Below are 13,046 nucleotides of genomic sequence, written 5' to 3' on the forward strand. Positions count from 1 at the left end.
TTCTTATATTCTTGCATTTCTTATATTTCTTGTAAATACTTTCCAGCATTCCAGCAGTTTAGCTCAACAGTTATCGTACATATGGTGATCGGCAGAGATCAAAAAGGATTTAAATAGTGCCTATTTTTAAGTGATCTCTTCTTGTAAACTCGAGATGTGGATTCGGATGGCAATTAATCCTCCACACGACCTTGGAGTTCATAAAAAAAAAAAAAAAAAAATTTACGCGGGTGGTGGGAGAAAAACACTGATATTATGGATTCGGACGGCAATAAAATCACAGACCAACCACTGTAAATGATGAAAATACCTTACAACCCCATGAGTAACCATTACCGTCCGAATAGGTCTATATACTGAACATATTTCGGTTCGGTGTAAGCACTTAAAACATATCATCACAACATAATGCAGATCATTATAAAACGTTACAAATATCTTGAAACTTGCATTTTCCAGGCATCACGTTTCAGTGGTTTCAGCCTGTTTTTGCAATGTTTCACGGTGTGTCTGTTAAACGTTGAGGTACCATCGTAGTAGTTTTGTGCGCGCGTGAAGTTATGGCAACGTTTTGAAAAAAATATTTCAGATTCACAAACTTTCAAGGATTTCAAGGACCCGTGGGAACCCTGTAATATATAATTCCGATTGTATTCATCTGAAAGAAGAATGTCATAAACACCTAGGATGACTTGAGGGTGAGTAAATCATGGGGTAATTTTCATTTTTGGGTGAACTATCCCTCTAAGTTTTGTTTTGTTGTTTTGACATGCCGTTTAGGGGCGGGTAAATGTGAAACTGATTGTACTTGAGACAGGGCACGTTGTCTCGCAGGCCATCGGAGGAGTTGTTGCTGCTGGTGGAGGGGTGGGACTGAGGCAGGCTGGTCTGAGGGCTGGATGATGTTCCTGGGGTGGAAACGGCAGACGCCTGCTCTCCTCCGCCCTCAGGAGACTCCACTTCATTCAGTTCACACTGCATACGCACCTCCAGCAGCTACACACCAGAAAAACTCTCATTAACTCTGCACACAGATTTATATAAACATATGCATAGATCCATATGTCTATAAACGGATATACAGATTTCGATTTTATTTTTTTTTTCATTTATTTAGACAGAAAAGTACACAGATTTTATCCATTAACACAAAAATATCTATGCACATTGTGTAATATTTTAGAATTTTCCACAAATCTGACTGTCCTCAAAATAAACTACAGAAATGTACTAAAATTAATGATATGGACATTAATTATACACTACCAGTCAAAAGTTTTTGGATCGGTACGATTTTTTATGTTTTTAAAAGAAGTCTCTTCTGCTCACCAAGGCCGCATTTATTTGATTAAATATACAAAATAAAATATATATGTATATATATATATATATATATATATATATATATAATATTGTGAAATATTATTACAATATAAAACAGCTGTCTTCTATGTGAATATATAGTAAAGTGTAATTTATTCCTGTGATCAAAGCTGATTTTTCTGCATTATTACTCCAGTCTTCAGTGTCACATGATCCTTCAGAAATCATTCTAATTTGCTGATTTGATGCTCAAGAAACATTTCTCATTATTATTTATCAATGTTGAAAACAGTTATTTACATTTTTATTTCATGATTCTTTAATGGATATAAAGTTCAAAAGAACAGCATTTATCTGAAATAGAAAGCTTTTGTAACATTAAACACTACCGTTCAAAAGTTTGGGGTCAGTAAGAATTTGTATTTTATTTTTGGGGGAAAGAAATAAAAGAAATCAATACTTTTATTTGTCAAGGGATTCAAGGATGATTTAAATTGATCAAAAGTTACAGTAAAGACATTTATAATATTACAAAAGATTCTATTTCAAATAAATGCTGTTCTTTTGAACTTTATATTCATCAAAGAATCCTGAAAGAAATTGTACACAACATTTCAAATTGTCAAAAAAAAATTTCAACATTGATAATAATAATGAATGTTTTTTTGAGCATGAAATGCGCATATTACAATGATTTCTGAAGGAACATGTGTCACTGAAGACAGGAGTTATGATGCTGAAAATAAAGCAATAAGCCCATTGAAGCCTTGATTTACAGAAAATTTAGGGGCGCTGTTAGGCACAACGCAGAGCAAAGTGCCTAAAACCCCCTTAGCTTTAAAACACAGCTTCAAGGGGCTTATTGCTTTTATAAAAATGGTAACTCATTAAAATATTCATTTTAATATTTATTTTATTCATAAAATAAACACCAGCAACAAAAAAATATAACGTTATAACACATGTATTCCTCCGCCAAGCAATGAAGTTCCGAAGAGGTTGCCAAGCAACACATGCAGCAACAAAGAATCACAAACGCAGTTGTGCAGTAACACTAATGTAATGCGGTCACAGGTGGATGTTTGTTGAGTAATTTACAACGGCCTTGAACGCGACTCAACCAATCAGAATCAAGGACCGGAAATATCCTTTTATAATTCAGCTTTTATCACAGGAATAAATTACATTTTAAAATATATTATAATAGAAAATAGTTATTTAAAATAGCTGTTTTTTTAATCAAATAAATGCAGCCTTGATGAGCAGTAAAAACATTCAAAATCTTACTGATCCAAAACTTTTGACTGGTCGTGTATATCTAGAAATACTAAATATATTAGCATTATCTCATTGGGGTATTTTTGATTGTTTTGTCTGGTCTTGTCTTGTTTTGTCAAATGACTATATATTTGCTTACATTATTAAAATGTTTTAATAAATTTAAAAAAAAAAAATAATAAAAAAAAATATATATATACAAAAAATTAGCATATTGTGATAAAGTTCATTATTTTCCATAATGTAATGATAAAAATGAAACTTTCATATATTTTAGATTCATTGCACACCAACTGAAATATTTCAGGTCTTTTATTGTTTTAATACTGATGATTTTGGCATACAGCTCATGAAAACCCAAAATTCCTATCTCAAAAAATTTGCATATCATGAAAAGGGTCTCTAAACGAGCAATTAACCTAATCATCTGAGGCCCCGTCCACACTACTGCGTTTTCGTTTAAAAACGGAGAATTAAAACGAAAACGATCTCCGTCCACACCAGCGTTTTAGCTGCGTATTAGAATTGATCTCCGTCCACATTAAAACGAAACGGATGGACTATTCCTCAGATTTGATGAGGAAGCAAGTAACGTTAGCTACCTCTGCAAAGATTAGAAAATGTCGAAGACCAGAGATTTCTTTTCATGGACCGCCGCTGCACACGGGAATTGTCATAGATCGCTCGAATAATAGTTTGCCTCCGGCGCATGTAGGCAGTTATAGCATTGTAAAATGCAGAATTTGCTTGCACAACAGCTGCTAACAAAGACATCAAAGTCAGTAACGCTTGTAATTCGTTATCCATGTTGCACTCACTAACATCAGCTACGTAGTCCAGGATGTTTTTGTTTGTTTTCTTCCGGTGACGGGACATGTGATGGGTGGCTGACGAATCAGGGAAGGATACGTCATGGGTGATGACACCCAATCATAGAGCCGAGCGTGACCTTCTACGTCATCGTTTCTAAAGTCCTCCGTTTTGTCCCGTCTACACTAAAACGCCCTCCGGAGATTCAAAACGAAAAACGGAGCTGCAGCGTTTCTAAACTTCTCCGTTTTGGGTCTTCGTTTTTCCCGTTTTAGTGTGGACGGGAGGTGCAAACGTAGCAAAAGGTCTCCGTTTTTAAACGAAAACGCAGTAGTGTGGACGGGGCCTGAATCAACTAATTAACTCTAAATACCTGCAAAAGATTCCTGAGGCTTTTAAAAACTCCCAGCCTGTTTCATTACTCAAAACCGCAATCATGGGTAAGACTGCCGACCTGACTGCTGTCCAGAAGGCCATCATTGACACCCTCAAGCAAGAGGGTAAGACACAAAGAAATTTCTGAACAAATAGGCTGTTCCCAGAGTGCTGTATCAAGGCACCTCAGTGGGAAGTCTGTGGGAAGGAAAAAGTGTGGCAAAAAACGCTGCACAACGAGAAGAGGTGACCGAACCCTGAGGAAGATTGTGGAGAAGGACCGATTCCAGACCTTGGGGGACCTGCGGAAGCAGTGGACTGAGTCTGGATTAGAAACATCCAGAGCCGCCGTGCACAGGCGTGTGCAGGAAATGGGCTACAGGTGCCGCATTCCCCAGGTCAAGCCACTTTTGAACCAGAAACAGCGGCAGAAGCGCCTGACCTGGGCTACAGAGAAGCAGCACTGGACTGTTGCTCAGTGGTCCAAAGTACTTTTTTCGGATGAAAGCAAATTTTGCATGTCATTCTGAAATCAAGGTTCCAGAGTCTGGAGGAAGACTGGGGAGAAGGAAATGCCAAAATGCCTGAAGTCCAGTGTCAAGTACCCACAGTCAGTGATGGTCTGGGGTGCCATGTCAGCTGCTGGTGTTGGTCCACTGTGTTTTATCAAGGGCATGGTCAATGCAGCTAGCTATCAGGAGATTTTGGAGCACTTCATGCTTCCATCTGCTGAAAAGCTTTATGGAGATGAAGATTTCATTTTTCAGCACGACCTGGCACCTGCTCACAGTGCCAAAACCACTGGTAAATGGTTTACTGACCATGGTATTACTGTGCTCCATTGGCCTGCCAACTCTCCTGACCTGAACCCCATAGAGAATCTGTGGGATATTGTGAAGAGAAAGTTGAGAGATGCAAGACCCAACACTCTAGATGAGCTTAAGGCCGCTATCGAAGCATCCTGGGCCTCCATAACACCTCAGCAGTGCCACAGGCTGATTGCCTCCATGCCACGCCGCATTGAAGCAGTCATTTCTGCAAAAAGGATTACCGACCAAGTATTGAGTGCATAACAGAACATAATTATTTGAAAGTTGACTTTTTTGTATTAAAAACACTTCTTTTATTGGTCGGATGAAATATGCTAATTTTTTGAGATAGGAATTTTGGGTTTTCATGAGCTGTATGCCAAAATCATCAGTATTAAAACAATAAAAGACCTGAAATATTTCAGTTGGTGTGCAATGAATCTAAAATATATGAAAGTTTAATTTTTATCATTACATTATGGAAAATAATAAACTTTATCACAATATGCTAATTTTTTGAGAAGAACCTGTACACACACAAATCTACACAAAATTAATTTATAATTGAACAATCTCTTGAGGAGCCTTAATATTATATCACACTGCTAATCAGGACAGGAAGATATTTTCCAGGCTTGAAAGTATGAAGGAGAGTGTTACCCGCTGTTAATTATGTGATATTTACGTAATATGTAATATTTATGTGAAGTTACTTCTACATTAATTTATTCAGTCCTTCAGTGTGAAACCTAGTCATTAAAAAAAACAAGTTTTTTAGGATTAATAACCATAAATATGTGAGCGCTTTACTCATTTGTGTGGATGCAGCATATGGTAGTTTAACTGTTGGAAATCATATGTCAAAACAACTTAATGTTTAATGAAATATCCTGCAGTGTGCATACTAAACTCAGTCTAAAACGACTTTCAACAGCATTCTTCTAATTGCATTATAATCACCATGCAGTGTTTTAGGACCTCATATTAATATTAATCATTTGTCAAATAGTTAGACCATTTAAAATTAAATCGTGAAATAAAAGATTAAAAGTGGTGAAGAATGAATCAAATGGTGACCAGCAACATCATCTGAAATTTACCTTAAACACATCTTACACACATATTAAACGTCCTGTTTTAAAATGGGTCAGACCTGGACCACTTCAGTGGTGACTTCCTGTTTGCTGAACCTGTAGACGATGACATGAGCCGATACTCCAGCCACACAGAGCACACGACTCTCTGGACACCAAGACAGGATCTGGATGGCGAACGGATCTTCATCCACAATGTCAGTGCTGGATTTCTCCTCTTTACTACGAGGCTTTTCAAACACCTTTGCTGTTTTTAGCTTATACAAAACCTGCAGCATTACTGACAGACACAACAGAGCAAATGTGTAACCAATTATCTTTATTAGCTGTTGTTAATCATTTTTGTTTTAAATAAATATTTAAAGCAGATACAATCTGCAAATTATTGCATTTTCTGAATTTGGGGAGCATCTGCAGAATTCTGCAGAATAGATGTAGACAAGTAAAATGTAGACAGGTAAAAATGTCTTAAATGTAGCTGAGAATGCTTTACTCTTATTAGTAAAATAAAATAAAATCTATTCTTTGGACATCTGCAGAAATATCCAGCGCAGATTCTGTGTGCATCTGATTTATATTTTTCCAACTCAAAACATTGCCATAGAATCCAAAATGTGACATCAAAAGTAAGTGTTTGTTTTCTGAGACAGAAACTCACATGCTGAGGCATCCCAAAACTTGATTGATCCATCAGCATGCCTGGTGTTTCAGGAAGAAAGAAAGAAACCAATAACAGCCCTGAAATACTGGCTTCGCATTAAAATGCATTTCACTTCCAACAAGTATAAAAGGTCTCACAAATCCAATTATTAAACGTGAAAAGGCTTCGGTACAGCAAAGAGTTGATGTATGTGTGTGAGAGATCACTTACCCAGTGATGATGATCTCTGAGAAACTTAGTGTTCCCTGGCCCCAGTTACCTCCACTTACTGGCCATTCCTGCATAAACACAGATTTGAATCAGCCATATTGAACTATCCTTTTTTTTTTTTTAAAGGACCTATTATGCTTTTGTACATTATTAACTTTTTTTTTAGTATGTAATGTTGTTGTTTGTGCATGAAAAAGCTCTGTAAAGTTACAAAGCACAAAGTCCCTCCAGAGGGAGGTATTCTCTATTTCAGTGCGCACTGTTTCTGAACTCCCTGAAACGCTTTCAATTTTAGTCTTGAGTTTTCTTCCGGGAATTAACACATCACAATACTTCTCATTTAAATACTTCCTGCCAAAGGCATAAGCAATATAAAGGGCCGGAGCCTGGTTGAGTTAGTTAGTAGTGTGATGAAACTTGTGGTTATTGTAAGGGGCGGGACATCTCCCAAACACGCTCAAAGCGGTTAACCAATCACAGCACACTGGACCAGCTGACCAATCAGAGCACATTGTGCTTTTCAGAAGGAGGGGCTTCATAGAGACCAGAACTAAAGAGGGGTGCGTTTCCCAAAAGCATCGTTGGCCAACTATGATCGCAATTTCCATTGAACTCTATTGGTAACGACGGAACTTGCGACCATAGTTGGCTTTGGGAAACGCACCCCAGAGCGTTTCTGACAGACTGGGAAGAGAGGTGCTGCAACAATGTTAAATATGTAAAAAATAATGTGTTATTTTTTTTAACATTCAAGCATGAAAACCTATTCTAGAAGACCCCAAAACTAAATCAAAACTTTGTAAAAGGGGATAATAGGTCCTCAGCGGAGGGCAGAATGTTACCTTCTTACTGAAGCCCTGTCTTTTTTGTTTGGAGCCCACTGAGTAAAGTGCAGGAATGATTTCAGCAGGACAGTCCGCATAATATTCGCAGCAGGTCACCGGAGACTCGTGGATGGACAGAGGATACGGATTCTCAAAGATCGGATACCTGCAAAGAGAGCTGTTTAGAAATCAACTGTGCGCAAAAGATTAGAGTGTCTCTCCCGTTTGGCATTTACTCACCCAATCTGTGCAAGGTCAATAACAACCAAATCCTTCTCCAGCAGGACAACAACAGCATAAGGCTCCTGGAAATCTGTGGAGATATAGAAGGAACAATTATTTTAAAACTTAGATGAGACATCTGTACAAATATACCATATACCATTTTTCCTAGTTGAAAAACGGTTTTACTGTGGAAAATTATTTAATAACTATATTTTTATTGCATTTTAAGTGCTTGCATATACGTTTAATCTACTTTGCAACAACTGTTTGGTCCAAATTACAGTTCATTAGATGAAAAGAAAAAATCATTACTTTGTCTAGTTCTAATTTTGTCAAGATTTAAAGTTAAAAGAAACTTATTTTTGTTTTTGCCTCTGTTTTTAAAGGCACTGCTGAATATACAGTAAATGTTATGGGAAAATCCAGCGATAGGTGTGGCAGTGACTTGCCGTTTGGATATGGGGTTTCACACAGTGTAAGGAAATCCACTATGGAGTAGTCCATCTCCAGCACTGCAGTGCTTTTCCCATGCATCACAGTCAGACAGGCTCGCCTACCCACTGTATCATATGACAAACCTCCACACAGTATCATGAAGGGTTCCCTTAACAAAACAAATGAACAAATCTCAATTTTCCATGATGCAAAGGGAAGCCAAGTCGGAAGTAAAACAAATTAGTGCTTCATTCAGAAGAAGTGGAATGAAGAAAATAATTAAATGCAAAACTAGTCATACCCAAAAAGAATTGTCATATTAGCTTTGTATTTTATGTCAGTCCTTTGTAAATCATCATGTCATCCCTATAAAACCCATAAAACAGAAGCCAGACAGTCTCTCGCAATGCAACGCTGCACAAGTCTTAAACCAATGCATCATGCTCTGTTTGCTTCCTAAATGCAACCCGTGGTCTTACCCTGCCCTGGTAGTTTTGTACTCCACTTTCAAGATGGGTTTGCAAGGCTCCGGCTTCTTTCCATCCTTGGGCTGTTTACCTGGGAGAGAATATTGCACGTTAAACAAGGTGTGCATATAAATATACCTTCTTCTTTTTTTCTCTCTTTCCTTTTTATCTTCAGTATCTATGTATTTTAATCATGGAAACAATGATCAAATCAAGGGCAGGAATCTTTAAGAACCTCTTGGTTTGTAATTTGATTCCAAAAAATGATTGTTGGTACATCTTTCAGCAACAGTATAGAGACACAACTATTTGACACATTAAGGTGGCTTATCCCACATCTCCCTTATTTGAACTGAATTATTCATCTTTTTAAAACAATAATAAAAATTTCTGATGATTCATTTCTGTGGACAGATTGAGTCTGAGTTTTTTCAAAATCATTATGCATTTGTAAAAATATTTTTTTCCTCCGCCCCTTTTAAGGATATGGATTTATTAAACCCCTGGGGTTGCTTTGTTTCTTATCAGTGCGAAAAAGACACAAAATACTCGATTTTGGTCATAAAGATAAGTGTTGTATTATGTACCAACATCATCAAGCTTCTACATGAACATGGTCAAATGAAAAAGCAAACACCTGGGAAATGACAGGTATGGAATGGCCCAATGGTGTGTGACTGCTCAAGTCTCTATCTTTAGATCAGTGTGCTTAATTATGTGCCTTTTTTGTTAATTTTATTTTCACAAACCACACAAACTTAATTTTCTCAAAACTACAAACTTTTACACACACGCTGCTCACATTTTATTGTAGAAGAGTTTATTGAAGTTTTTGAAGTGTAAAAACAAAACATTGATGCGTTTGAGAAACCTGTTCAAAAACAAACATTTCCAGTTCTGCTGCTAGTGGCACACAAACCCCTTCACCTCTGATATTGATATTTATTCTGAGCTCCCTGCACCTCTAAACCTGAAGAAATTGGAACAGGAGTTTGTTTAGGAAAAAGCTTACCATGCGGTGTAATGATCTGGGCAGGCTTGGCAGGAATGCGTACATTCCATGTGGTAAGTGTGCCATCTGAGTGACTGCACACAAACTGTTTCCCCTCATGATGCCAAGCCACAGAGTGGATCGCCTACAGGCCAAATAAAGGATGAGTAATCAACCACAAGAAAACCAGGTCAGGCAAACTACGGTTCATGTGCTGTGACAGCAAATATGAGTCAACAATAATAAACATAACACAAACAAATAAAACATCTTAGTTCTGTTCTGTTCTTCTGGAATAATTTACTTCCTGTAGACTAGAGTTGTTCATTTGAGTACTCTGCACTCCACTTTGACAAACGTATTTCACCATAAACAGCATTTATGTAATTGTATGATGTGAACGACAAATTACCGCCAAAAATGATGTCACAACTAATCCTAAAATTAAAAATGTGTACAGTTGTTATTGAAGTAGTTTATTGTGTTAAAGTAAATAATTATTGTAGTTCTTGTTCTCATGATCAATCACTGCTGTCACATCTGAGTACCAGGACTCCAGACTAACGTTTGAGATTAGTGGCACAGATGCCACTAATTTCTTTAGTGATTATGATTTTTAACCATAAAGGTAATTTAATGTAAAACTTTTTTTATTGTTTTGCATTATTAAGTAGTAGTTACTAATAATATTACATAATTATTTCTTGGAAATGCACATTTGAGTTGAGATGCAGAAAAAAAATACTTTTATTAACAACAGTAACATGTAAAAATGTTTTTTTTGGTCATGACATTAAAAAGAGGATTTAACTCAGATAATTTTTTGAGTTTTGAAATGATGCAAAAATGTGAAGTACTTAAAAGTCCTTAAAAAATGTGCAAAAGGTTGCACTTCCAAAAGATTGAAATTAATAATGTAAAAACATTCGACTATGGTTACAGTTAGCGTTAATACATTAAATCCATGGTGAATGTTGGTGATTTGTGAACTGAAAAGCCTTCTATAACTCGTTCATGGCACAAAAGAGCTTTTCACACTTGAAAAAGTTAACCCTGGGTCATTTTATACCTGGGTTAAACTGAATCCTGGGTTATCTTGCTTCACTATTCACACTGCACATAATTTACCCAGGGTTAACAATTAATCCTGGGTATTCATAAACTGATGTTTCACATTGTACAGTCCCTAACCCTGGGTTAATGTTCTTATTTGCATATTTGCGGAGTCAGTGTCGTTGATTGGACGAACACAGCATGCAACCTGTTTACATAAAAGCTCTAGCATTGCACATCCTCATATTGTCGACTCTCGAGTTTATACTGAATAGGTACTTCGGACTAATAAAGGCAAGAATGAAGTGGTCTCTTCTTCACTCAAATTGTCATGTTTTCTGTCAGCATTTGCCATTTATCCTCTCAAATGCTTACTGTTTACATACAATGTTCAGTCTTTCCGTGACTGTACAAAAAAATGTCACACCGGCAAGAAAAAAGGTAGCAAAATGGGATCATGTGGTCGCAGTCTGGAGACCTGTCGAGTGCTTGGAGCCTGTACCAATTTGAAGATCTTCCTTCGTTCCTTTCAGGAATGTAACTGAACAAGACTAAGTAGCTGTTTAAAAAAATGATTTGTCCTATGTTAAAAGTTTCTCCTTGTATATATAAAAAAAACAAAAAAATATGACCTCAAACTCTGAGATTCAATCATGCAGGGAGGCAACTCTAATCTACAATAACAATGTCTCACCTCGTCATAGTTGTACCGATAGTCAGCCTTCTTCGATTTCAAGTCCCACAGCACAACTATGCCACACTCAAAACCAATTAAAAGCTGCAAAAAAAGAAACACAAATTTTCTGAAATGGTGCAAACTAAAAGCTGAGCAATCAGGAAATATATTTAATCTTCATACTTTTCCTTCGTCCATGGGGTTATCACTGATATGAACTACAGGTCCAGGGTGAGACTTTGAGGAACTGTTGAAGAGAGGTGATAGTTTATGAGGAAAGTGTTTTGACTAATAGAAAGGCTGGATGCAAAGATTATGTGTGTAAATATTTGAGTATAAGACATTTAATTAGAATCACTGGAGTTCATGGTGTCTATACATGGAGAGTCCGACCCTTACAGTTCAATGGCTTTGTTCCACATGATGACATAGCCTGAGAGGGTGAAGGACTCCACATTGACAATGTGAATGTTCCCTCTTTCCGTGCCCACGTAGAGCCATTTACTCTGAAACGGCAAATGGCAAAACGTGATCCTGCCAAAAGACAAAGAGAGAACTGACCTTAATCAAAGTGAAATACTCACTGAGATTATCTCATACGATAGTGAACATTTAACTGATTTGTGTGTCGTGAGGCATTAAGGATGAAATGGCAATAACAGCAGAGTGAAATCTGGCAAAATGAATGAGTCACGTTTGATAAATCAACTGGTATTACTGTGGATGTGCATTACTGCCATTGTGTGTCTTGTGAATGGGACAGGAATCAAGTCTATACGCGTTTAAGGACACTTGAGAACACTGTCCTGCTCTCCTGTCTCTGAACTAACATTCATTTCAACCTTTTATTCTGGGTTGGTCTGCTGATTAACAGTCAAATGGGCTCTTTGCCAAGGTAAAGGCCAACTTTTGTATGTTGAGTGGTGTTTGCCTGTGCAAACCTTGCAGCCACAATGCTAGAGTATTTTGTGTGGTCACTGGGGTGTTGCTATGCAGTTGATAAGGTTTTTAGAGATAGCATGTTGCTAGGATGTTTTGAATAAACCCTTAATCCCAAATATGAGCAATAGTAACAGTTAAAGGGATAGTTCACCCAAAAATGAAAATTCTGTCAGTATTTACTCACCCTCATGTTGTTCCAACCCCGTAAGACCTTTGTTCATCTTCGGAACACGAATTAAGATATTTTTGATGAAATCTGAGAGCTGGATCACTCCTCCATAGGCTTCTAAGGGATTGAAACTTGCCAGCCCCGAAAAGTTATTAAAGATATCATTAAAATAGTCCAAGTGACTACAGTGGCTCAATCTTAAAGGGTTGGTTGACCCAAAAATGAAATTTCTGTCAGTATTTACTCACCCTCATGTTGTTCCAACCCCGTAAGACCTTCGTTCCTCTTCGGAACACGAATTAAGATATTTTTGATGAAATCTGAGAGCTGGATCACTCCTCCATACTCCTCCATAGGCTTCTTGAGGGATTGAAACTTGCAGGCCCCGAAAAGTTATTACAGACATCGTTAAAATAGTCCAAGTGACTACAGTGGCTCAATCTTAAGTTTATAAAGCGACGCGCAAAAAAACTAAAATAACGACTTTATTTCAACTATTCATGTACTTCTCTGTCGGCCTCGAGTCAGTTCACTAGTGTAAAAGCGTAGAGCTTCTGTTGTTGTACGTCACTCGTATCACCCACATGACCAGCGTCGGCCAATAGTGAGCCTACGTGTGACGTACCTCTACGCTATTACACTAGTTTAACTGACTAGAGGCCAACAGAGAAGGAAATGTATAGTTGAAATAAAGTTGTTATTTT

General features: G+C 37.3%; 1 protein-coding gene across 6 annotated transcripts in view; it reads right to left on the minus strand.

Annotated features, from left to right (window-relative positions):
• stxbp5b (syntaxin binding protein 5b (tomosyn)) overlaps window positions 1-13,046 on the minus strand; it is a 59,634-nt gene that overhangs the window by 29,722 nt on the left and 16,866 nt on the right. For all 6 annotated transcript variants that reach the window (XM_077238790.1, XM_077238786.1, XM_077238789.1 and 3 more), the window contains exons 5-16: window positions 11,631-11,765; window positions 11,415-11,478; window positions 11,250-11,333; window positions 9,524-9,647; window positions 8,524-8,602; window positions 8,059-8,213; window positions 7,625-7,697; window positions 7,403-7,550; window positions 6,561-6,628; window positions 6,348-6,388; window positions 5,749-5,969; window positions 809-996 (exon numbers count right to left, since the gene is read on the minus strand). In XM_077238790.1, coding sequence (XP_077094905.1) covers window positions 809-996; window positions 5,749-5,969; window positions 6,348-6,388; window positions 6,561-6,628; window positions 7,403-7,550; window positions 7,625-7,697; window positions 8,059-8,213; window positions 8,524-8,602; window positions 9,524-9,647; window positions 11,250-11,333; window positions 11,415-11,478; window positions 11,631-11,765 — 1,380 coding nt within the window. The remainder of the gene's footprint in view (window positions 1-808; window positions 997-5,748; window positions 5,970-6,347; window positions 6,389-6,560; window positions 6,629-7,402; window positions 7,551-7,624; window positions 7,698-8,058; window positions 8,214-8,523; window positions 8,603-9,523; window positions 9,648-11,249; window positions 11,334-11,414; window positions 11,479-11,630; window positions 11,766-13,046) is intronic.

This window comes from Siphateles boraxobius, unplaced genomic scaffold (assembly GCF_051911475.1).
Source record: "Siphateles boraxobius isolate OS27281-9 unplaced genomic scaffold, OSU_SipBor_1 22, whole genome shotgun sequence".
NCBI lineage: Eukaryota > Metazoa > Chordata > Actinopteri > Cypriniformes > Leuciscidae > Siphateles > Siphateles boraxobius.